This window comes from Heterodontus francisci, chromosome 2 (genome assembly GCF_036365525.1).
Source record: "Heterodontus francisci isolate sHetFra1 chromosome 2, sHetFra1.hap1, whole genome shotgun sequence".
NCBI classification, from domain to species: domain Eukaryota; kingdom Metazoa; phylum Chordata; class Chondrichthyes; order Heterodontiformes; family Heterodontidae; genus Heterodontus; species Heterodontus francisci.
In genome coordinates, this window is record NC_090372.1 from 144502381 (window position 1) to 144521419 (window position 19039).

At 42.7% G+C, this 19039-nt stretch overlaps 1 protein-coding gene across 2 annotated transcripts in view; it reads right to left on the minus strand.

Moving 5' to 3' along the window:
* vopp1b (VOPP1 WW domain binding protein b) overlaps nucleotides 1–19039 on the minus strand; it is a 73956-nt gene that overhangs the window by 14791 nt on the left and 40126 nt on the right. For both annotated transcript variants that reach the window (XR_010968919.1, XM_068011606.1), the window contains exons 3-4: nucleotides 15912–15989; nucleotides 7117–7256 (exon numbers count right to left, since the gene is read on the minus strand). Coding sequence is in view for 1 of the 2 variants with exons in the window: in XM_068011606.1 (XP_067867707.1) it covers nucleotides 7117–7256; nucleotides 15912–15989 (218 nt within the window). In the remaining variant the exon portion in view is untranslated. The remainder of the gene's footprint in view (nucleotides 1–7116; nucleotides 7257–15911; nucleotides 15990–19039) is intronic.

The window sequence follows — 19039 nt, forward strand, 5'->3', positions numbered from 1 at the left end:
GAGTACAGTTCTAGGTAGTGCTCCACCCAGCGGTCCATTTGTTTGCATTGGTCAGTGATTATGTCCCCTGATTTAGGTTTGAGGGGCACGATCTTCTTGATGGTTGGCCCATTGATTCTCTAGCCAGCGGAAAAGCCCCTGGGAAGGACAGCATTACCCCTGAAATAATCAAGAGTGCCAAGCCTGCTATACTCTCAGCACTACATGAACTGCTATGCCTGTGCTGGGATGAGGGAGCAGTACCCCAGGACATGCGCGATGCCAATATCATCACCCTCTATAAAAACAAAAGGTGACCGCGGTGACTGCAACAACTACCGTGGAATCTCCCTGCTCAGCATAGTGGGGAAAGTCTTTGCTCGAGTCGCTCTAAACAGGCTCCAGAAGCTGGCCGAGCGCGTCTACCGAGGCACAGTGTGGCTTTCGTGCAGAGAGTTCGACCGTCGACATGCTGTTCTCCCTTCATCAGATACAGGAGAAATGCCGTGAACAACAGATGGCCCTCTACATTGCTTTCATTGATCTCACCAAAGCCTTTGACCTCGTCAGCAGACGTGGTCTCTTCAGACTACTAGAAAAGAATGGATGCCCACCAAAGCTACTAAGTTTCATCACCTCATTGCATGACAATATGAAAGGCACAATTCAACATGGTGGCTCATCAGAGCCCTTTCCTATCCTGAGTGGCGTGAAACAGGGCTGTGTTCTCGCACCCACACTTTTTGGGATTTTCTTCTTTCTGCTGCTTTCACATGCGTTCAAATCCTCTGAAGAAGGAAATTTCCTCCACACAAGATCAGGGGGCAGGTCGTTCAACCTTGCCCATCTAAGAGCGAAGTCCAAAGTACGGAAAGTCCTCATCAGGGAACTCCTCTTTGCTGACAATGCTGCTTTAACATCTCACACTGAAGAGTGCCTGCAGAGTCTCATCGACAGGTTTGCGGCTGCCTGCAATGAATTTAGCCTAACCATCAGCCTCAAGCAAACAAACATCAGGGGGCAGGACGTCAGAAATGCTCCATCCATCAATATTGGCGACCACGCTCTGGAAGTGGTTCAAGAGTTCACCTACCTCGGCTCAACTATCACCAGTAACCTGTCTCTAGATGCAGAAATCAACAAGCGCATGGGAAAGGCTTCCACTGCTATGTCCAGACTGGCCAAGAGAGTGTGGGAAAATGGCACTGACACGGAACACAAAAGTCCGAGTGTATCAGGCCTGTGTCCTCAGTACCTTGCTCTATGGCAGCGAGGCCTGGACAACGTATGTCAGCCAAGAGCGACGTCTCAATTCATTCCAGCTTCACTGCCTCCGGAGAATACTTGGCATCAGGTGGCAGGAGCGTATCTGCAACACAGAAGTCCTCGAGGCGGCCAACATCCCCAGCTTATACACACTACTGAGTCAGCGGCGCTTGAGATGGCTTGGCCATGTGAGCCGCATGGAAGATGGCAGGATCCCCAAAGACACATTGTACAGCGTGCTCGCTACTGGTATCAGACCCACCGGCCGTTCATGTCTCCGCTTTAAAGACGTCTGTAAATGCGACATGAAATCCTGTGACATTGATCACAAGTCGTGGGAGTCAGTTGCCAGTGTTCGCCAGAGCTGGCGGGCAGCCATAAAGACGGGACTGCAGTGTGGCGAGTCGAAGAGACTTAATAGTTGGCAGGAAAAAAGACAGAGGCGCAAGGGGAGAGCCAACTGCGTAACAGCCCCGACAAACAAATTTCTCTGCAGCACCTGTGGAACAGCCTATCACTCTAGAATTGGTCTTTATAGCCACTCCAGGCGCTGCTTCACAAACCACTGACCACCTCCAAGCGCTTATCCATTGTCTCTCGAGATAAGGAGGCCAAAGAAGACGACTATGCAGTAGCAACACGTGTGGTGTTCGCCACCAACAGGATGCTGCCGTCAAGGCAAAAAGACGTCCTGCCCATCATACAGAAAGGATGTAAATGTACTAGAGAGGGTAGAGAGGCAATTTAAGAGGATGTTGCTGGGACTGGAAAAATGCAGCGATGAGGAAAGATTGGACAGGCTGGGCTTCTTCTCCTTGGAACAGAGAAGGCTGAGGGGTGATCTGAATGAAATGTACAAAATTGAGGGGCCTGGATAGAGTGGAGGTGAAGGGCCTATTTACCTTAGCAGAAAGGTCAGTGACAAGGGAGCATAGATTTAAAATGATTCGTAGAAAGATTAGAGGGAAATTGAGGAATAACTTTTTTACCCAGAAGCTGGTGGGGATCTGGAACTCACTGTCTGAAACAGTAGTTGAGACAGAATCCCTCAACTCATTCAAAGGAGTCTGGATATGCACCTCAAGTGCTGTAATCTGTAGGGCTATGGACCAAATGCTGGAAGGTGGGATTAGAATGCATGGATCATTTTTCAGCCGGCACAGACATTATGGGCGAAGTGGCCTCTTTCTGTGCGTAAACTTTCTATGATTCTATGACAGGATTAATGTTGGCTCTGATGAGCCCGTCAAAATAACCTACCAATGGTGGAAGCAGCATGGAATGAGTAATTGAGAACTGGTGGATCGGAGGGTGCAGTTTGAAGACCATGCGATCCAGGGAAATGTAGCAAGGTGGGGCAAGATTGAGAAGAGATTTGAAAATAAGAATGAAGACCATGAAATAAAATCTGCTGAGGGGAAGAGCGCCAATGCAGATAGATAAGAGGAGTGGTGATGAGCATTTTTTGCAAGGGGATTTGGCCTACAGATTTCTAAATTAATTGGAGCTTGCGAAAGGTGGAAGATGGGATACCAATGAGAAAAGCATTCAAGAAATTGATTTTGGAGATGATATGGGACTAGGATTTGCTGGGAGGAAGAGTGAGCAATGTTCCAGAGACAGAAAAGAGCAGTCTTTGCAGTTGGGCTGAAAAAATGAACTCAAGATTAAGGAGAAAGCCAAGGTTGCTCATCACATGGCACATTTAAGTGACTTGCCTGGGAGGTTTATGACATTGCAGGTAGAGGCATGTTTGTTCTTGGAACATAGGAGCAGGAGTAGGCCATTCAGCCCCTCTAGATCATGGCTGATCGTCTACCTCAATGCCATATACCTGCACTATCCCCATATCCCTTAATGTGATTAGCAACTTGAAATCTCTTACTCAGTGACTGAGTTTCCATCGCCATCTGGGGCAGAGAATACCAAAGATTCACCACCCTCTGAGTGAAGATGTTCCTCCTCATCTCAGTCCTAAATGGCTTGCCCTTTATTCTGAGATTGTGTCCCCCCGGTTCTAGACCCCACAGCCAGGGTTAACATCCTTTCTGCATCTACCCTGTCTATCCCTTTAAGAATTCTGTAAGTTTCTATGAGATCGCCTCTCATTCTGCTAAACTCCAGAGAATATAGGCCCAATCTCCTCAATCGCTCCTCATTGGCCAATCCCACCATCCCAGGAATCAATCTAGTGAACCTCTGCTGCACTCCCTCTATGGCAAGTATATCCTTCCTCAGGCAAGGGGACCAGAACTGCACACAATATTCCAGATGTGGCTTCACCAATGCTCTGTACAATTGAAACAAAACTTCCTTGCTCCTGTACTCAAATCCTCTTGCAACAAAGGCCAACATACCTTTTGTCTTCCTAATTGCTTGCTGCACCTGCATGATAGCTTTCAGTGACTTATGAACAAGGAACCTAGGTCCCTTTGGACATCAACACTTGCCAATCTCTCACCATGTAAGAAATACTCTGCACCTCTGCTCCTCCTACCAAAGAGGATAGCCTCACACTTATCCACATTATATTCCATCTGCCATGTTCATGCCCACTCACTCAGCCTGTCCAAATCTCCTTGAAGCCTCTTTGCAACCTCCTCACAACCCGAAGGGCCCGTTTCTGTGCTGTATAACTATGACTCTATAACTCACACTCCCAAGTTTTGTGTAATCCGCAACTTGGAAATATTACATTTTGTCCCCACATCCAAATCATTGATAAACATTGTGAATAGCTGGGGCCCCAAGCACTGACCCTTGCAGTACCCTACAGGTGACAGCCTGCCGACCGGAGAATGACCTATTTTTTCCTACTGTTTTCTGCCTTTTACCCAACCCTCAATCCCTGCTAGTATATTACCCCCAATCCCATGTGCTTTAATTTTGCTTACTAACCTATGTAGGACATTATCAAAAGCCTTCTGAAAGTCCAAGTACACCACATCCACTAGTTCCCCCTTATTCACTCTGCTAGTAACGTCCTCAAAAAACTCCAACAGGTTTGTCATACATGATTTCCTCTTCATAAATCCATGTTGACATTGCCCAATCCTTCCATTGTTTTCTAAGTGTCCAGTTATCACATCCTTTATAATAGATTCTAGCATTTTCCCTACTACTGATGCCAGGCTAACAGGTCTGTAATTCCCTGTTTTCTCTCTCCCTCCTTTCTTAAACTTTAGTTAGGCCACACTTAGAATATTGCATGCAATTTTGGTCGCCACACTACCAGAAGGACGTGGAGGCTTTTGGAGAGGGTACAGAAGAGGTTTACCAGGATGTTGCCTGGTCTGGAGGGCACTAGCTATGAGGAGAGGTTGGATAAACTCGGATTGTTTTCACTGGAACGACAGAGGTGGAGGGGTGACATGATAGAGGTTTACAAAGTTATGAGCGGCATGGACAGAGTGGATAGTCAGAAGCTTTTTCCTAGGGTGGAAGAGTCAGTTACTAGGGGACATAGGTTTAAGGTGCGAGGGGCAAAGTTTAGAGGGGACGTGCGAGGCAAGTTCTTTACACAGAGGGTGGTGAGTGCCTGGAACCTGCTGCCGGGGGAGATGGTGGAAGCAGGTACGATAATGACGTTTAAGAGGCATCTTGATAAATACATGAATAGGATGGGAATAGGAGGGATACGGTCCCCGGAAGTGCAGAAGGTTTTAGTTTAGGCAGGCATCAAGATCGGTGCAGGCTTGGAGGGCCGAATGGCCTGTTCCTGTGCTGTACTGTTCTTTGTTCTAAACAGTGAAGTTACATTTGCAACCTTCAAATCTGTAGGCATCATTGAAAAATTTATAGAATTTTGAAATATGATCAGCACTCTTGGGTGAAGATCATCGGGTCCCAGGATTTGTCAACTTTCAGTCCCACTAATTTCTCCAGTGCTACATTTTTTTTTTTACTAATCCTAATTTCTTTCCATTCCTCATGCTCACTAGTTCCTTGAATCTCAATTATTTCAGGGAGACGTCTTGTATCTTCCTCTGTGAAGACAGACACCAAGTAATTATTTAAGCCGCTCTGTCATTTCTCTATTTCCCATTATAAATTCTCCTGTCTCTGCCTGTAATGGACCCACGTTTGTCTTTGCTGTTTTTTTCCTTTTTACATACATAGAGAAGCTTTTACAATCTGCATTTATATTTCTTACTAGTTTACATTCATATTCTTTTCCCTCTCTCTCTCTATCAATTTCTTGGTCCTCCTTTGTCGGATTCTAAAATTCTCCCAATCCTGACTTACGACTTTTTTTTGGCAACTTTATAAGCCTCCCCCTTTGATCTAATACCATCTTTAACTTTCTTTGTTAGCCACAGCTGACTCGCTTTCCCTATTGGGTTCTTTTGCCTTAAAGAAATGTATGTTTTTTGAAAACTATGCATTAATTCTTTAAATACTAGCCATTGCTGATCTACCATCAAACCTTTTAATATATTTTTCCAATCCACCACAACCAACTTGCTCCTCATACCTTCAAAATTGCCCTCGCTTAGATTTAAGACCCTACTTTTGGATTGAACTACATCGTTTTCCAAACTTAATGGAAAATTCTATCATACTATTGTCACTTTTCCCTAAAGGTTCTTTTAACACCAGATTACTAATTAGCCCTTTCTCACTGTATAATACTAGATCCAAGATAGCCTGTTCCCTAGTTGGTTCCTAAACATATTGCTCCAGAAAACCATCCTGACAAATTCCAGGAATTATTCTTCAACAGCACTGGTATTCATTGGACTTATCCAGTCTGTATGTAGACTGAAGTTACCCATGATTACTGCATTGCTCTTGCTACATGCACTTCTAATTTCCTGACTTATACCATGCCCTACATTACCACTACTCTTTCTATTGTAGATAATACATAGGAGGGAGTCCAAGGTTGGAACAGTACGACATGAGAGCTCAGTGCCATGAACATCCACCACAAAGGGAAGGCAATGGAAGAAAATGAAGTGATCACCAATGACAAAGGTGCAGACAGATCAAAGCGTACAAGAGGAAAGCAATAAGCTTTGCTGCAAGAGGTCATAGTAATTTTGACCGGGGTAGTCTCGGTACTGTTGACAGGTCTCAAACCTGATTGGAGACACTTTAAAGTGAAATGCTGGAGTGGAGTCACAACAATGTATTTAAAGACATTTGAGAGAACAGATAGATTGGAAATGAGGAGATATTTGGAGAAAGTGAAGAGGTTGAGTTTAGGCTGTTTGAGAAGGGGCTAACAGCATTTCTTAAAAAGGTGTGTACAGTGCCGAACAATGGTCAGAGTTCATCAAAATATTGACAAGCATGGAGACAAGAGGAAGCATTTGGGTAGTCAGAGTTGGATTGAAAGAGGGACAAGGAATCAGGTGGTGGGCCCAATAGAGGTAATAATGAGTTTGTGTGGGGTGGGCATTGGGGTGTGGAATGGCAAAGTGAACGCTGAGTTAGGGAGGGCAGGAGGTAGCAATGACCAAGTAGATTCCCTCAAGATGATGATGCCCATGAGTTCCTGACATTTGCCAGAGGCAAGGCTAGATGTGAGCGATGAAGGTCAAAATAATAAAGGCCAGTTTTAGATGTTATTTGTTGGTATTTATTTTTGTAGTTTCTGGTTACTATTACAGTAATAAACCGATTATCAATTGCAAGCTCATTGGTGTATTTGTTTCAGTGTTGCAGTGTATAAACTGTAAGTTTATAGATCTGGTTGGCTCAGGAAGACTTAACAGATGATTATTTCACTGTTCATGCAATATTATGTTGGGCACAAACCATATTTTACTACTTTTTGTTTCGAAAATATTGCAAAACTTTCGTAAAAATGTGCTCTGTCATTCAGGACACAAACCTAATCATGAGTTTGAACTAATGTATACTTACTTCCTGTGGTTGTGTTGACTGGCTGCCTGGTGAAACCCACTGTAAATGGTGGGTCATCAGTCAGTCGAGGAGGGTGCAGTCGCCTTCGGATAAAGAAACCAGCGCCACAACAAAACAGGACCCCCATCATCAAGAGAAACCTGTAAAAAAGGGACAAACAGAAGGAGGAATTAGATACATAAGGTGGTATCACCACCTTTGCTCATTTTCCCCCAATGTATTTCTGATCAGGAATAAAGCAAAAGCAAAAAAGTGTATTGAATGGCTGCTAGTGTAACAAAAGGAGAGCAATAGGCTCAGCTATGATATTGTACATGCTTTGGTACTCTGTACTTATAATTAAAAAGGAAGAATGTGCAGGGGTATGGGAAAAGAGCTGAAGTGTGGAACTGCTTGGATAACTGTTTCAAAGAAATTGCACAGGCACGACAGGCCAACTGGCCTTCTATGCATTATGATTCAATGAAATTATCAGTCTGTGTAAGGTTGTAATGGTTCCAATAGGCAGCAAGTTGTGTTGGGCCATTTCATTAAGTGGAATGGGTGACCATCAAATTTTCCCAAATCTCCCATAATAGCTGCTGCCAAGTGGCAGCTCCCATTAATCGGACATGGGCAACAGTCTGCAGGCCAAGTAAGTATGCAGAAACTGCAATGTGGCCTGCGTAAATTGGATAAATGCTCCAGTTAACAAACTTAGGTGGCGTTTCCCCCTCCCGCCCAACAGCTTTGGCAAGGTTTATGACATTGGAAATTTTTCTCCGTCCTCAGAGATGCCCACATTGATCCCGGAAGAACAGCCGCTTCCAAGTACCCTTCTATGGAAAACTTTCAATGTGTAGGACTTTACCCTTGTGTTTCTTCAGATGTCAGCATTTTCTAATTCTTGTTGAAAGGCAATTTTCTAACACAATGGATGAACATAACAGCCATGCTAAGTCTTTAGTTCTTCGTCGCAAATAGCAAAATTTAACTACATCACTCTGTTCTTTGGTTAGTCCTGAATTTGGGCCTGGCCATCTCTCAAGGTAGACTGGCCTCAGCCTTACCTGCTCCCGAACCAAGAACATCCGTTCCTTTCCTTTTGCTGCTTATGTGAATCTGCGAGTTTGCCTTCTAATTCCTCTCCTGTTGTTACGACTGAGGTGGGAGGGGTGCACTGTCTCTTCTAGTTTCACTTCTCCACAGGTCACAACATATACTACTGATATGGTCAATCACAGACTCCACTCTTTATCCCAGAATAAAATACACCCAGCAGGTTTCTTTAATAAGCAACAAAATTATCAGTTTATTATAAAACAAGACATAACCAGTAACGAAGCAAAGCATTAACACACAGATTGAAATATGAAAGCTCCCTTTTACCTTAGCTTCTCACATATACATACACCAGTTAACCGAAAAATAAAGAGATTTTCTCTTTAGAGCTCTATTACAAAAAAAGAGAAAAAGAACACTTTGGCCAAATACTTGCTAATTCTTGAAGAAGAAAAAAAGATATGGAAAGATGTAAGATGTCTTTTTTTGGTTTAGTATCCCAAATACGCATAGACGGCTGTCACTGGGATCTTTCTCTGGAGCGATTTGTTCGGGCCGCGTAGAGGATTTATCTAGCAGGTTTTTCCAACGTCTCAGGAGAAATGTGGCAACCGGGGTTTCAGGCAGGCCTTTCAGGAGGAATTCTTCACCAATTTCTCATACTTGCTTCCAAGAGCTTCTCAAAGAGATGGAAAAACTGGCAGACTTTTCAAAGAGATGGAACAGGCTGAGCTGGGGTGACTGCTCTCCTGGCTGGTTTTTAACAACACCAACTGACTGTCCAAGGCAAAATCAAAACAAATCAAGAGTCAAGCCTCCTGACCCCTATAAATCTTGATCTGTCACTTCTCTGTAAACATCTCCCTCAAGTCAAAAAAACCCCTGCTGAGTAATAATCTGAAGACAGGTGACTTCCAGTAAGGGCTGTTTACAAACCAAGTCCAAAAGAACTTACGATGACCTCTTTTAAAAAAAAGGCACAAAGTGCAGCATCTGTGGAATCCTTTTTTTCAGTTTTCAAACAAAAATCCTCAAAATCTAACAAAAATGGAAGTACTTTTGTAACATCTCTTCCCTAGGAAGAATGAAATGCCATTTTTAAATACGTTTCATTAAAAATTGTGAGGAAAAAAAGACGAAAAAACATTAAAACACATTTACACACGCATTCTCACTTACTCTTTACTTGTGGCTAATACAGTCCTGCTTTGCACTCCGATAACTCAAAGCAAAAATAAATTCTGGATAAGACACCTGCAATCACATTGTTTTGCCCCACGATATGGATAATCTTTAAGTGATAAGGTAAATAGCAAACTCCATCGGAATAGTCTGGCATTCTGTTGCTTGAATTTATGATCAGTATATACCAGTTACTCTTTGTAGTCGTGGACGACATAGACCTCAAAATGCTCAAGAGCCAGTAATAAGCCTAGGGTTTCTTTTTCCACTGTTGAATATCTTTTTTGGTGTCAATTTAGCTTTTTGGAAAAATAACCCACTGGCCTTTCTATGCCTGATCTTCTTGTAACAGGACTGCGCCGACTCCCAGGTGACTAGCATCAATTGCTACCTTGAAGGGCTTAGTGAAATTTGCAACAGCCAACACTGCTTCATTAATCAAAATGGCTTTCAGCCTCTCAAAAGATGCTTGGCACTCCCCTGACTACACTACCTTGGCTTTTTTTGTAACAAATCTGTCAGTGGAGCAGCTATAGTACTAAGATGTGGTACAAACTTGCAGTAGAAACCACACATTCCCCAAGAACCTCATGGTTTCTCGCTTAGCCTTAGGGGTGGGGAACTCAACCAATGCTTGTACTTTCACTGTTCTTGGAAACACTTGTCCTTGCCCTACTATATGCCCGAGGTATGTTACTTTGGCTTTTGTAAATTCATTTTTGGCAAGGTTTAATCACTAAATCGGCTGATTGTAATTTTCTAAATAGTGGTTCCAAGTGGTTCTTCCTTAACTGTATACCAGCACATTGTCAAGGTAAACCCACAGTTACCAACACTGGCTACCACTTGGTTCATTAGTCTCTGAAAAGTGGCCTGGGCATTTTTTTTTTTTTTTTAATAGCCTGAATGGCATCACTCGGCATTGAAAAAGTCCGTCTGGTGTGACAAAGCCCGATATTTCTTTAGCTCGAGGTGTCAAAGGAACCTGCCAGTATCCCTTTAACAAATTATTTTTGAAAGAAACATGGCACTGCCCACTCTATCAATACAGTCTTCCAAGCAAGAAAATGCTTTGGAGTCTGCTTTTGTTACTGCATTAATCTTTCTGTACTCTATGCAGAATCTAGTTGAACCATCAGGTTTAGGCAATAACACCACTGCGGAACTCCAACTGCTTTCACTGGGTTCAATTAGGTGGTTTTCCAGCAGGTACTGGATTTCTGTTTCTCTGGACGTAAGCGATAAGGATGCTGTTTTATAGAAAAGGATTCCCCTACATCCACATCATGTGTGGTTAAGGTTGTACGTCCTGATTTGTCCCTACAGACTCCTTTAAATGCTGTGAGCAGCCTAGTTAGGTCTTTTCACTGTTCTGCATCTAAATAGGAAACCATAATGTCCAATCTCCCCAACTTTTCAGTATTGGCTAACCAGATAGTAGAAGGTTCAGTTTGAGAAGGTCTAGATCTCCTTCTGCTTCATCCTCACTATCCCTTTCATCTTTCACTGTTCCTACTATCTGGCATACCAGTGCTTGCTTATCCTCCTGCCGGCAATGACATTTTAACGTATTGACAAGACACAGCTGATCTTTTTTCTGGAGGTCTGTGGTGTCAAATAATTTACTTTACCAATTCTTTTGACAACTTTATATGAACCACCGAACCATGCTTTCAGCAGTTCACGCTGTAAAGGCAGTAATACGAATAAGTCATCCCCTGGTTGAAATGTTTGGGTCTTGGCATGCTTGTCTGCCCACTTCTTCATTGTTGTTTGGGAAGCTTTAAATGTTCCTGAACCACTTTGCAGGCTCTCATGGGCCGTTCCTGGAACACGGATACAAAACCTAACACAGAAGATTCATCCCTCTGTTCTAAAAATCTTTCTTGAATTAGTTTCAGAGGACCTCTTATCTCATGGTCATAAACTAATTCAAAAGGACTAAAACCGGTAGACTCATTAGGTGAATTCTTAGTGGCAAAGAAATTCTAGCCCTTTATCCCAATCATGGGGATATGCATGAGAGTATGCCATGGTCATCGTTTTGAGGGTCTGATGGTACCATTCTAAAGCAAATTGTGTCTGTAGGTGGATGAAGACTTTAACTGTGTTAAACCAAAATTACCCATAACTTCTTGAAATATTTCAGACATGAAATTGGAACCTTGATCCAACTGAATCGCAATCGGTAGTCCATATCTAGTGAAGAACTGGGTTAACTTTTCTACCACGACTTTAGCAGAAATTGTTCTTAAGGGAACGGCCTCTGGTAACCAAGTAGCCATATCCACGATAGTGGGCTGAAATTTATGAGCGGCCGCAAATCATGGCAGCGCACTCTGATCTCTAACGCAGATGCGCCGTCGCTGAGCCCCCAGTGATATTTCATGCAGGGGCTCATTTAAATGAAGGGTGCAGAACGGCCGCCCCCGATGACATAGAGGGGGCATCTGCTCTGTCCCTGGCAACAGTGCCAGGGTCACCACGCCAGCGCTGCATCATTGTTCAAGGGCTTCAAGCCCTTAGAAGAATTTTGAATTTTTAAAGGGAAGGAACATTCAAAATTGAAGTTACACATCACATAACATCGTCACTCCCCTCACCCACCCCCCCAAGGAATAATCGAATCATTAATAGCCCATTCGCTCCAAAAAAAAACCTTTTACTCAGATCCCAACCATCCCCCCACCGACCTTTAATAGTTTTAACCCTCAACCCCTTCCCACCATCCCCCCCGCCACCAATCTAAAGAGTTTTCCCTGCTCCCCACTGGAGAATTTCACTCCTCCCCCACTGCCCACCAGTGTCATGCCTCGGAACTCCAAACGGTGTTCCAAAGGCGCGGGAGTTATGGCTGGCGGCCAGAATATTGGCGTGGGCCAGCCGTAACTACCAGTAAGGTAATTATTCTTTCATTGTAATATAATTTGAATATTTAAATGAAGGCCCTGCTGCCGAGCAGCCGGGGGGGGGGGGTGCACACTGAGGTCTCGCCGCTGCTGGTAAAATGTGGCAGGGCCTTCCTGCCATCCGGGTCATGGCAGGCCTCTCCTGGAAGAATTTCCCGGGCTCCCGCGCCACAACCTCCAATGTTAGAGGCCTCAGAAAATTGAGCCCAGTGTCCCACTTTTGTTTTCGGTAATGGCCTTGCATAGTCTACCAACACCCTACTAAATGGTTCCCCAAAAACTGGTAGGGAAATTCGATGCGCTGATTTTATGGCAGGTTGTGGTTTTTCCACAATTTAGCACATATGGCACGTTTTACAAGACTGCACGTTAGTAAAAATGTCGACCTATACGTGATGTGGGGATCTGAAAGACCCAATGTACCGCTATCGGAATTTCATGTGCTATACTTAATATTTCCCGGTGATACTTTAGCGCTACCACTATCTGATGAACCACCTTCTTCGTCTGCAGGTCTGTGAGGAGGTCTCCACTTCCTCAGAGTTCCATTTTCAAATATAGTATCCTTCCATAACTCCTTTTGCCTCAGCTTTGGTTAGAACAGATTGTGCCACTTTATTTAACTCTGGATCAGCTTGTTGAGCCGTGATCAGAGAAGACTTGCTGAACATTACCTTCGGATTATCCAAATCCCCAAAAGAAAGTTTCAGATATTCCTCTATCTTTCTGTGGTGCCAATTTTACCTCCGACAATGGAACTAGTTTAGCCATTGCTCGGGTCATTACACATGAAGGAAAAATTCCTGGAACCTTTTCCTGCAACTATTCGCTCTTTTTAACTTCACTTGGTCTTTCCATGACTACTGGAGAAGCTACTACCTTCGCTCCGGCAAAATCATTCCCCAGGACTACTGGCAAACTATGGACAACTCCTACAGTTACCGTTCCACTCATTAGGTCACACTCTAGGTGCACCCGATACTAAGGTACAGGCATATACTCCCCATCAATACCATTCACTAAAACCTTAGCATTCAGTGCGCTCTCTGGTGGAAAAGTTATGATTTTCCCCCAACAAAAGAGTTTGGGTGGCTGCTGTATCCCTAAGTAAAACTATAGATTTACCTGTCCCACTTGAGAGATAAGGAGTTACTTTTCCTTTTGACAAGAATTCCCTTTCGCTCTCAGGCATCTTACTCACAACCACTGCACTCTCAGCGGTTTTTGTACTTGGCCTTACAACTAGAATCATAGCTATAGTCTGATTTGGTGTACTCTCGGTCAGGGCCCTTTTCTCTGCATTGGCTTTGTGTAGCACAATAAGTCCCATGGGTTTACCCTGCAACTTACAACATTCTGCACTAAATGTGTCCCACCTTGTGGCAATGGTAACATTTAGGCTTGCAGACCTCACCTCCACCTTCAGCATCTTCCTTTCTGGTCTGAGATCATCCCAGTTGTCCCTTCTTGTCCCCAGCTACTTGCCTTCCTTTCACCCTCCCCCTTCTATCCTTCTCGGATTTGTGGGGTGAGGACAAAGGGTTTGGGCTTATAAACAAGCTCGTCATCATCAGTGATTTCCATTGCCTGTTTGACTGTTGAAACTTTCCGATTCTCTACATGGGTTCGTATTAACAGAGGGAGAGAATTTTTAAATTCTTCCTGGAGAATTAGCTCCCCAAGGTTCTCATACGTGGCCTCTACCTTTAGTGCCCGCATCCAACGATCAAAATTAATTTGTTTTACCCTCTCAAATTCTATACAAATCTGCCCTGGTTGTCTCCAGAGGTTCCGAAATTTCTGCCGGTAAGCCTCAGGGACTAACTCATAAGCCGCAATAGCCTTTTTTGCCATCTCAATCTGCAGAAGCCTCCTCAGAAAGCACGGCATAAACTTCATGAGCTCTGCCCATCAACCTGCTTTGCAGAAACAGTGTCCAGATTTCCTTCAGCCACTTCATCTGTCTGGCTATCTTTTCAACAGAAATGAAAAGCGCCTCTATATCCCTTTCCTCAAATTTCAGGAGGGGTTGGACAAATTTAAACAGCTCTTCATTGGGTCCTGGGCCGGAGTCAGATATTTCTTCACCACAATTTTCCTTGGAGCCAAGGCCACTCTTTTGACTTAGTTCCAGCTTTTTAAGTTCAAATTCCCTTTCTTCTCTTTCTCTTTGAGATGCTCTCTTTTGCCCTTTCCTCTGTCATTTTCAAGTTTTTTCATGGTCAATTCTCTTTCCTATTCAACCTTAAGTTTTTCCATTTCTATTGCTTTTTCTTTGTCAAGTTCAAGCTGCCTCGCCTGTAACTGAATTTTAGCTAATTCAACAGCATTACCCTCTGGTTTGCCTTCTTCTTCCAAATGCAAATGCAGTGCTATTACTTCCATTATGTCTGCTTTCTTACCTCCTGGTTTTAATTCTAATGCCAACAGGTCTGCCAAAACCTTTAGTCTAACCTTGGTTAAGTTTCTCAAATCACTCAGGGATACATCCTCCTTCCCCAGAAAGGTCGTAGCAACTAACAAAGACATTCCAATAGTGGAAAATTTATTCTAATGCACAAGAAACCTGGTTATTTTTTTACTTTTCCTCTATTCAATTATTACTACCCCACTTACAATTCCATGCCGTCGGCTTTGGGTTATCCCCCACAGAGCCCCCAATTATATGTTACAATTGAGGTGGGAGGAGTGCACTGTCTTTTCTTGTTCCACTTCTCCACAGGTCACAACATATATTTAAATGTTTACCCAGTTTCTGATATGGTCAATCATAGACTCTACTTTTTATCCCAGAATAAAATACACCAACCAGGTTTATGAAAGAAACAACCAAATTATCAGATTATAAAACAAGACATAAGCAGCAATGAAGCAAAGCATTAACACACAGATTGAAGTATAAAAGTTCCCTTTTACCTTAGCCCCTCCCGCACACGCAGGTTAACCAAAAAAATAAAGGTATTGTTTTTTTTTTAGAGCTCTATTACAAAAAAAAACACTTGGGCCAAATACTTGCCAATTCTTGAAAAAAAAAGATATGGAAAGATGTCAGATGTCCTTTTTTGGTTTGGTTTTCCTGTGCACAATATCTAACACATCTACCTTCTTTCCTTCACTCAAACTCTGCATGACAGTTTGCATACTTACCAGAAGTTAAATGTGTGATCAGCCAGGAAGTCTAACTCTTGGTTTGCAGTTTTAAAAGTTAAATGAAATTTATAAACAGCCTGTAAATGTTGTAATAAAAGCAAAATACTGCAGATGCTGGAAATCTGAAATAAAAACAAACTGCTGGAAATACTTAGCAGGTCAGGCAGCATCTACAGAGAGAGAAGCAGAGTTAACGTTTCAGGTCTGTGACCTTTCATCAGAACTGTAAATGTGGCAGTTTCAGTAAAACTGAAATATTGCTGAGTTGAAAGTTGAATTATTATAGTGTCTTCACTGCATATAGCTTAAATATATATATAAAATATATCTGCCAGAGATTAAACAAAACAAGGAAATATATGCAAAGAGGTATGAGTCAATAATTTTCATACTGTACCAGAAAATTGAAGCCAGACACAAGATCTGAGCATATTGATATAGTTTCTTCCCCAACCTCCCCAAATCTACCAGCATATTTAATGTATATAACAATTGCACTCTTTAAAAACTCACCAAAAATACCATAATCGTTGAATAGAGAATGCTCGCATACAGCATCTTGTACCACAACAATCCTCATATGCGCGGCATCTATGAAAGGAGCACATTATGTCAGATACATTGGTCAATGCAATGGCAATAGCAGTCTGTAAGTTCACATTAATATTCTTTGGACCCATTGTTGAGTCCTTTTAACAAAGGTAAATGTAGATGACCTCACTGTTACTATTTTGTGCATCACCCTGTGAATTAAGCATCAACTTTATTTAGTTGTTAGCATTCTGGATCCCGAGTTAGAAAATTGAGGGTGCAACTCACACTTCAGGATTTGGGAACTTATATAAGCTGATAATGAATGCAGTACTGAAGTGCTGCATTGTTGATGGTGTAATTTTTCAAGACAAGACATTAAACCAAGACTGCATATGCCTGTCCTATTAGACAAGTAGAGAGAAAAGATCCCATGATACTATTCCATGGAGTCGGGGGAAATGCTGTGGGCAATATTCTTCCTTCAACCACCACTGACTATTTATTTCATTTGCAGCTTGTGGGACGTCGTTGTGTGCAACTCAGTAACCACATTTAGATACATAAAAACAGTGACTGCACCTCAAATGGTAATGCATTGGCGGTGAAGGGTCCAGATAGGGCTGTGAATACACGGATTGAACATATATAACACTTACATCTCTCAGTTGGTGTAGAAAATTTTCAGGGAAGTGAAGTGTTTGGTCCATGGCAGAGGTAGGGAATGAAAGTGTCCAAATTTTACACTCAGTAGCAAACACACCCAGGTAGAGTATAGCATTGCTTCACCATTAGTAAATCTCTGTCTCACCTGTCATGCCTTAATGCTACAATCAGGAAAGTGCTATTGAGTGCACAGGTGAGATTTTTGTGTTCCACACTAATTAACCTTAAAACCTATGAATTATTCTATTATCTTAGTGCCGCTTCATGCTCAATTACTGGAAAGTTTGTGCCACATCCATTCATAGCAATAGTGAAGACGTCCAAATTCCTTACAGCTATCAGAGGGGGAAAATCAGTTTGGTTCGATTGGAATCCAGGACACACAAATGAAAGGACAGAGTGCTAAAACAAAACAATATATTTTACAGATATTATACTACCATTTAAAAGAAAATTTGACTAAGTTTTCTCCACCAAATTGCAAATTTGGCTCACTACCAAACAAGGGTTAAAATGATTCAGCTGCTTTTGAGAGTATTATTCCACAGAAAAATGTCAAATTCTTTAGTCAGTATTAAATTTAGAACAGATTCCAAAGCCATTAGTCATTTCAAACATTAATTCATCAATAGAAATGAAATTTTGGTTGTCATGCATGTAACTTTAAACTTGGAAGCAAGTTAGTGCTCAATGACCAGTCCAGCATCACCTTAACCAATCAAAAGACATAATTGCAGCTGTTACTCCAGGCTTCATGAACAAAGAAATCTGTAACCATTCTGTGGCAGAGAGAGAGAGACTGGGTCAAACCCAGCCTAGACAGAAGGAGAAATATTAAAGCAAATGTTTTTGCATATCAAATTCTAGTACTCTCAGTTTCGTTCCCAATGGACACATTGCACAAAACTGGTCATAATATGCACTAATTGGTATGAATTTGGCAATATTTTACAGCCAGCATTATAACAGGCAGCAAAGTAAATTAAGTTGTTAGCAATGTAAAGTTCAATTACAAATTATCAGCTAAAGGGGAGCCCGTTGACATACTGTATTTGGAATTCCAGAAGGCATTTGACAAGGTGCCACATAAAAAGGTTATGGCGCAGAGTAGGAGCTCATCGTGTAGGGGGTAACATATTAGCATGGACAGAAGATTGGCTGGCTGGCAGAAGACAGAGTATGCATAAATTGGTCCTTTTCCGAGTGGCAGGATGCATTGAGTGGAGTCCTGCAGGGGTCTGTGCCGGGGCCTCAACTTTTTACAATTTATAGCAACGACTTAGATGAGGGCAGCGATGGCATGGTAGCTAAATTTGCAGGTGACACAAAGATAGGGAGGAAAGTACATTGTGAAGAGGACATAAGGAGGTTGCAGAATGATATTGATAGGTTGAGTGAGTGAGCAAAAATATGGCAGATGGAGTATAATGTGGGAAAATGTGAAGTTGTTCACTTTGGCAGGAAGAATAAAAAAGCAGAGTATTACTTAAACAGAGAACGACTGCAGAATTCCAGGGTGCAGAGAGATTCAGGTGTTCTAGTGCATGAGTCACAAAAAGATAGTATGCAGGTACAGCAAGTAATAAAGGTAGTTAATGGAATGCTATCCTTTATTATAAGAGGAATTGAAAATAAAAGGATGTTATAGAACATAGAACAGTACAGCACAGTACAGGCCCTTCGGCCCACGATGTTGTGCCGAACCTTTAACCTACTCTACGATCAAACTACCTACATACCCTTCATTCTACTATCATCCATGTACCTATCAAAGAGTCGCTTAAATGTCCCTAATGTATCTGCTTCTACCACCACCACTGGCAGTGCATTCCACGCACCCACCACTCTCTGTGTAAAGAACCTACCTCTGACATCTCCCCGAAACCTTCCTCCAATCACCTTAAAATTATGCCCCCTGGTGATAGCCCTTTCCGCCCTGGGAAAAAGTCTCTGGCTATCCACTCTATCTATGCCTCTCATCATCTTGTACCCCTTTATCAAGTCACCTCTCAACCTTCTTCGCTCCAATGAGAAAAGCCCTAGCTCCCTCAACCTTTCTTCGTAAGACATGCCCTCCAGTCCAGGCAGCGTCCTAGTAAATCTCCTCTGCACCCTCTCTAAAGCTTCCACATCCTTCCTATAATGAGGCGACCAGAACTGAACACAATATTCCAAGTGTGGTCTAACCAGGGGATTTATAGAGCTGCAGCATAACCTCGCGGCTCTTTAACTCAATCCCCCTGTTAATGAAAGCCAACACACCATACGCCTTCTTAACAACCCTATCAACTTGGGTGGCAACTTTGAGCGATCCATGGACACGGACCCCAAGATCCCTCTGTTCCTCCAGAATACCAAGAATCCTGCCTTTAAGCCTGTATTCTACATTCAAATTCGACCTTCCAAAATGAATCACTTCACACTTTTCCAGGTTGAACTCCATC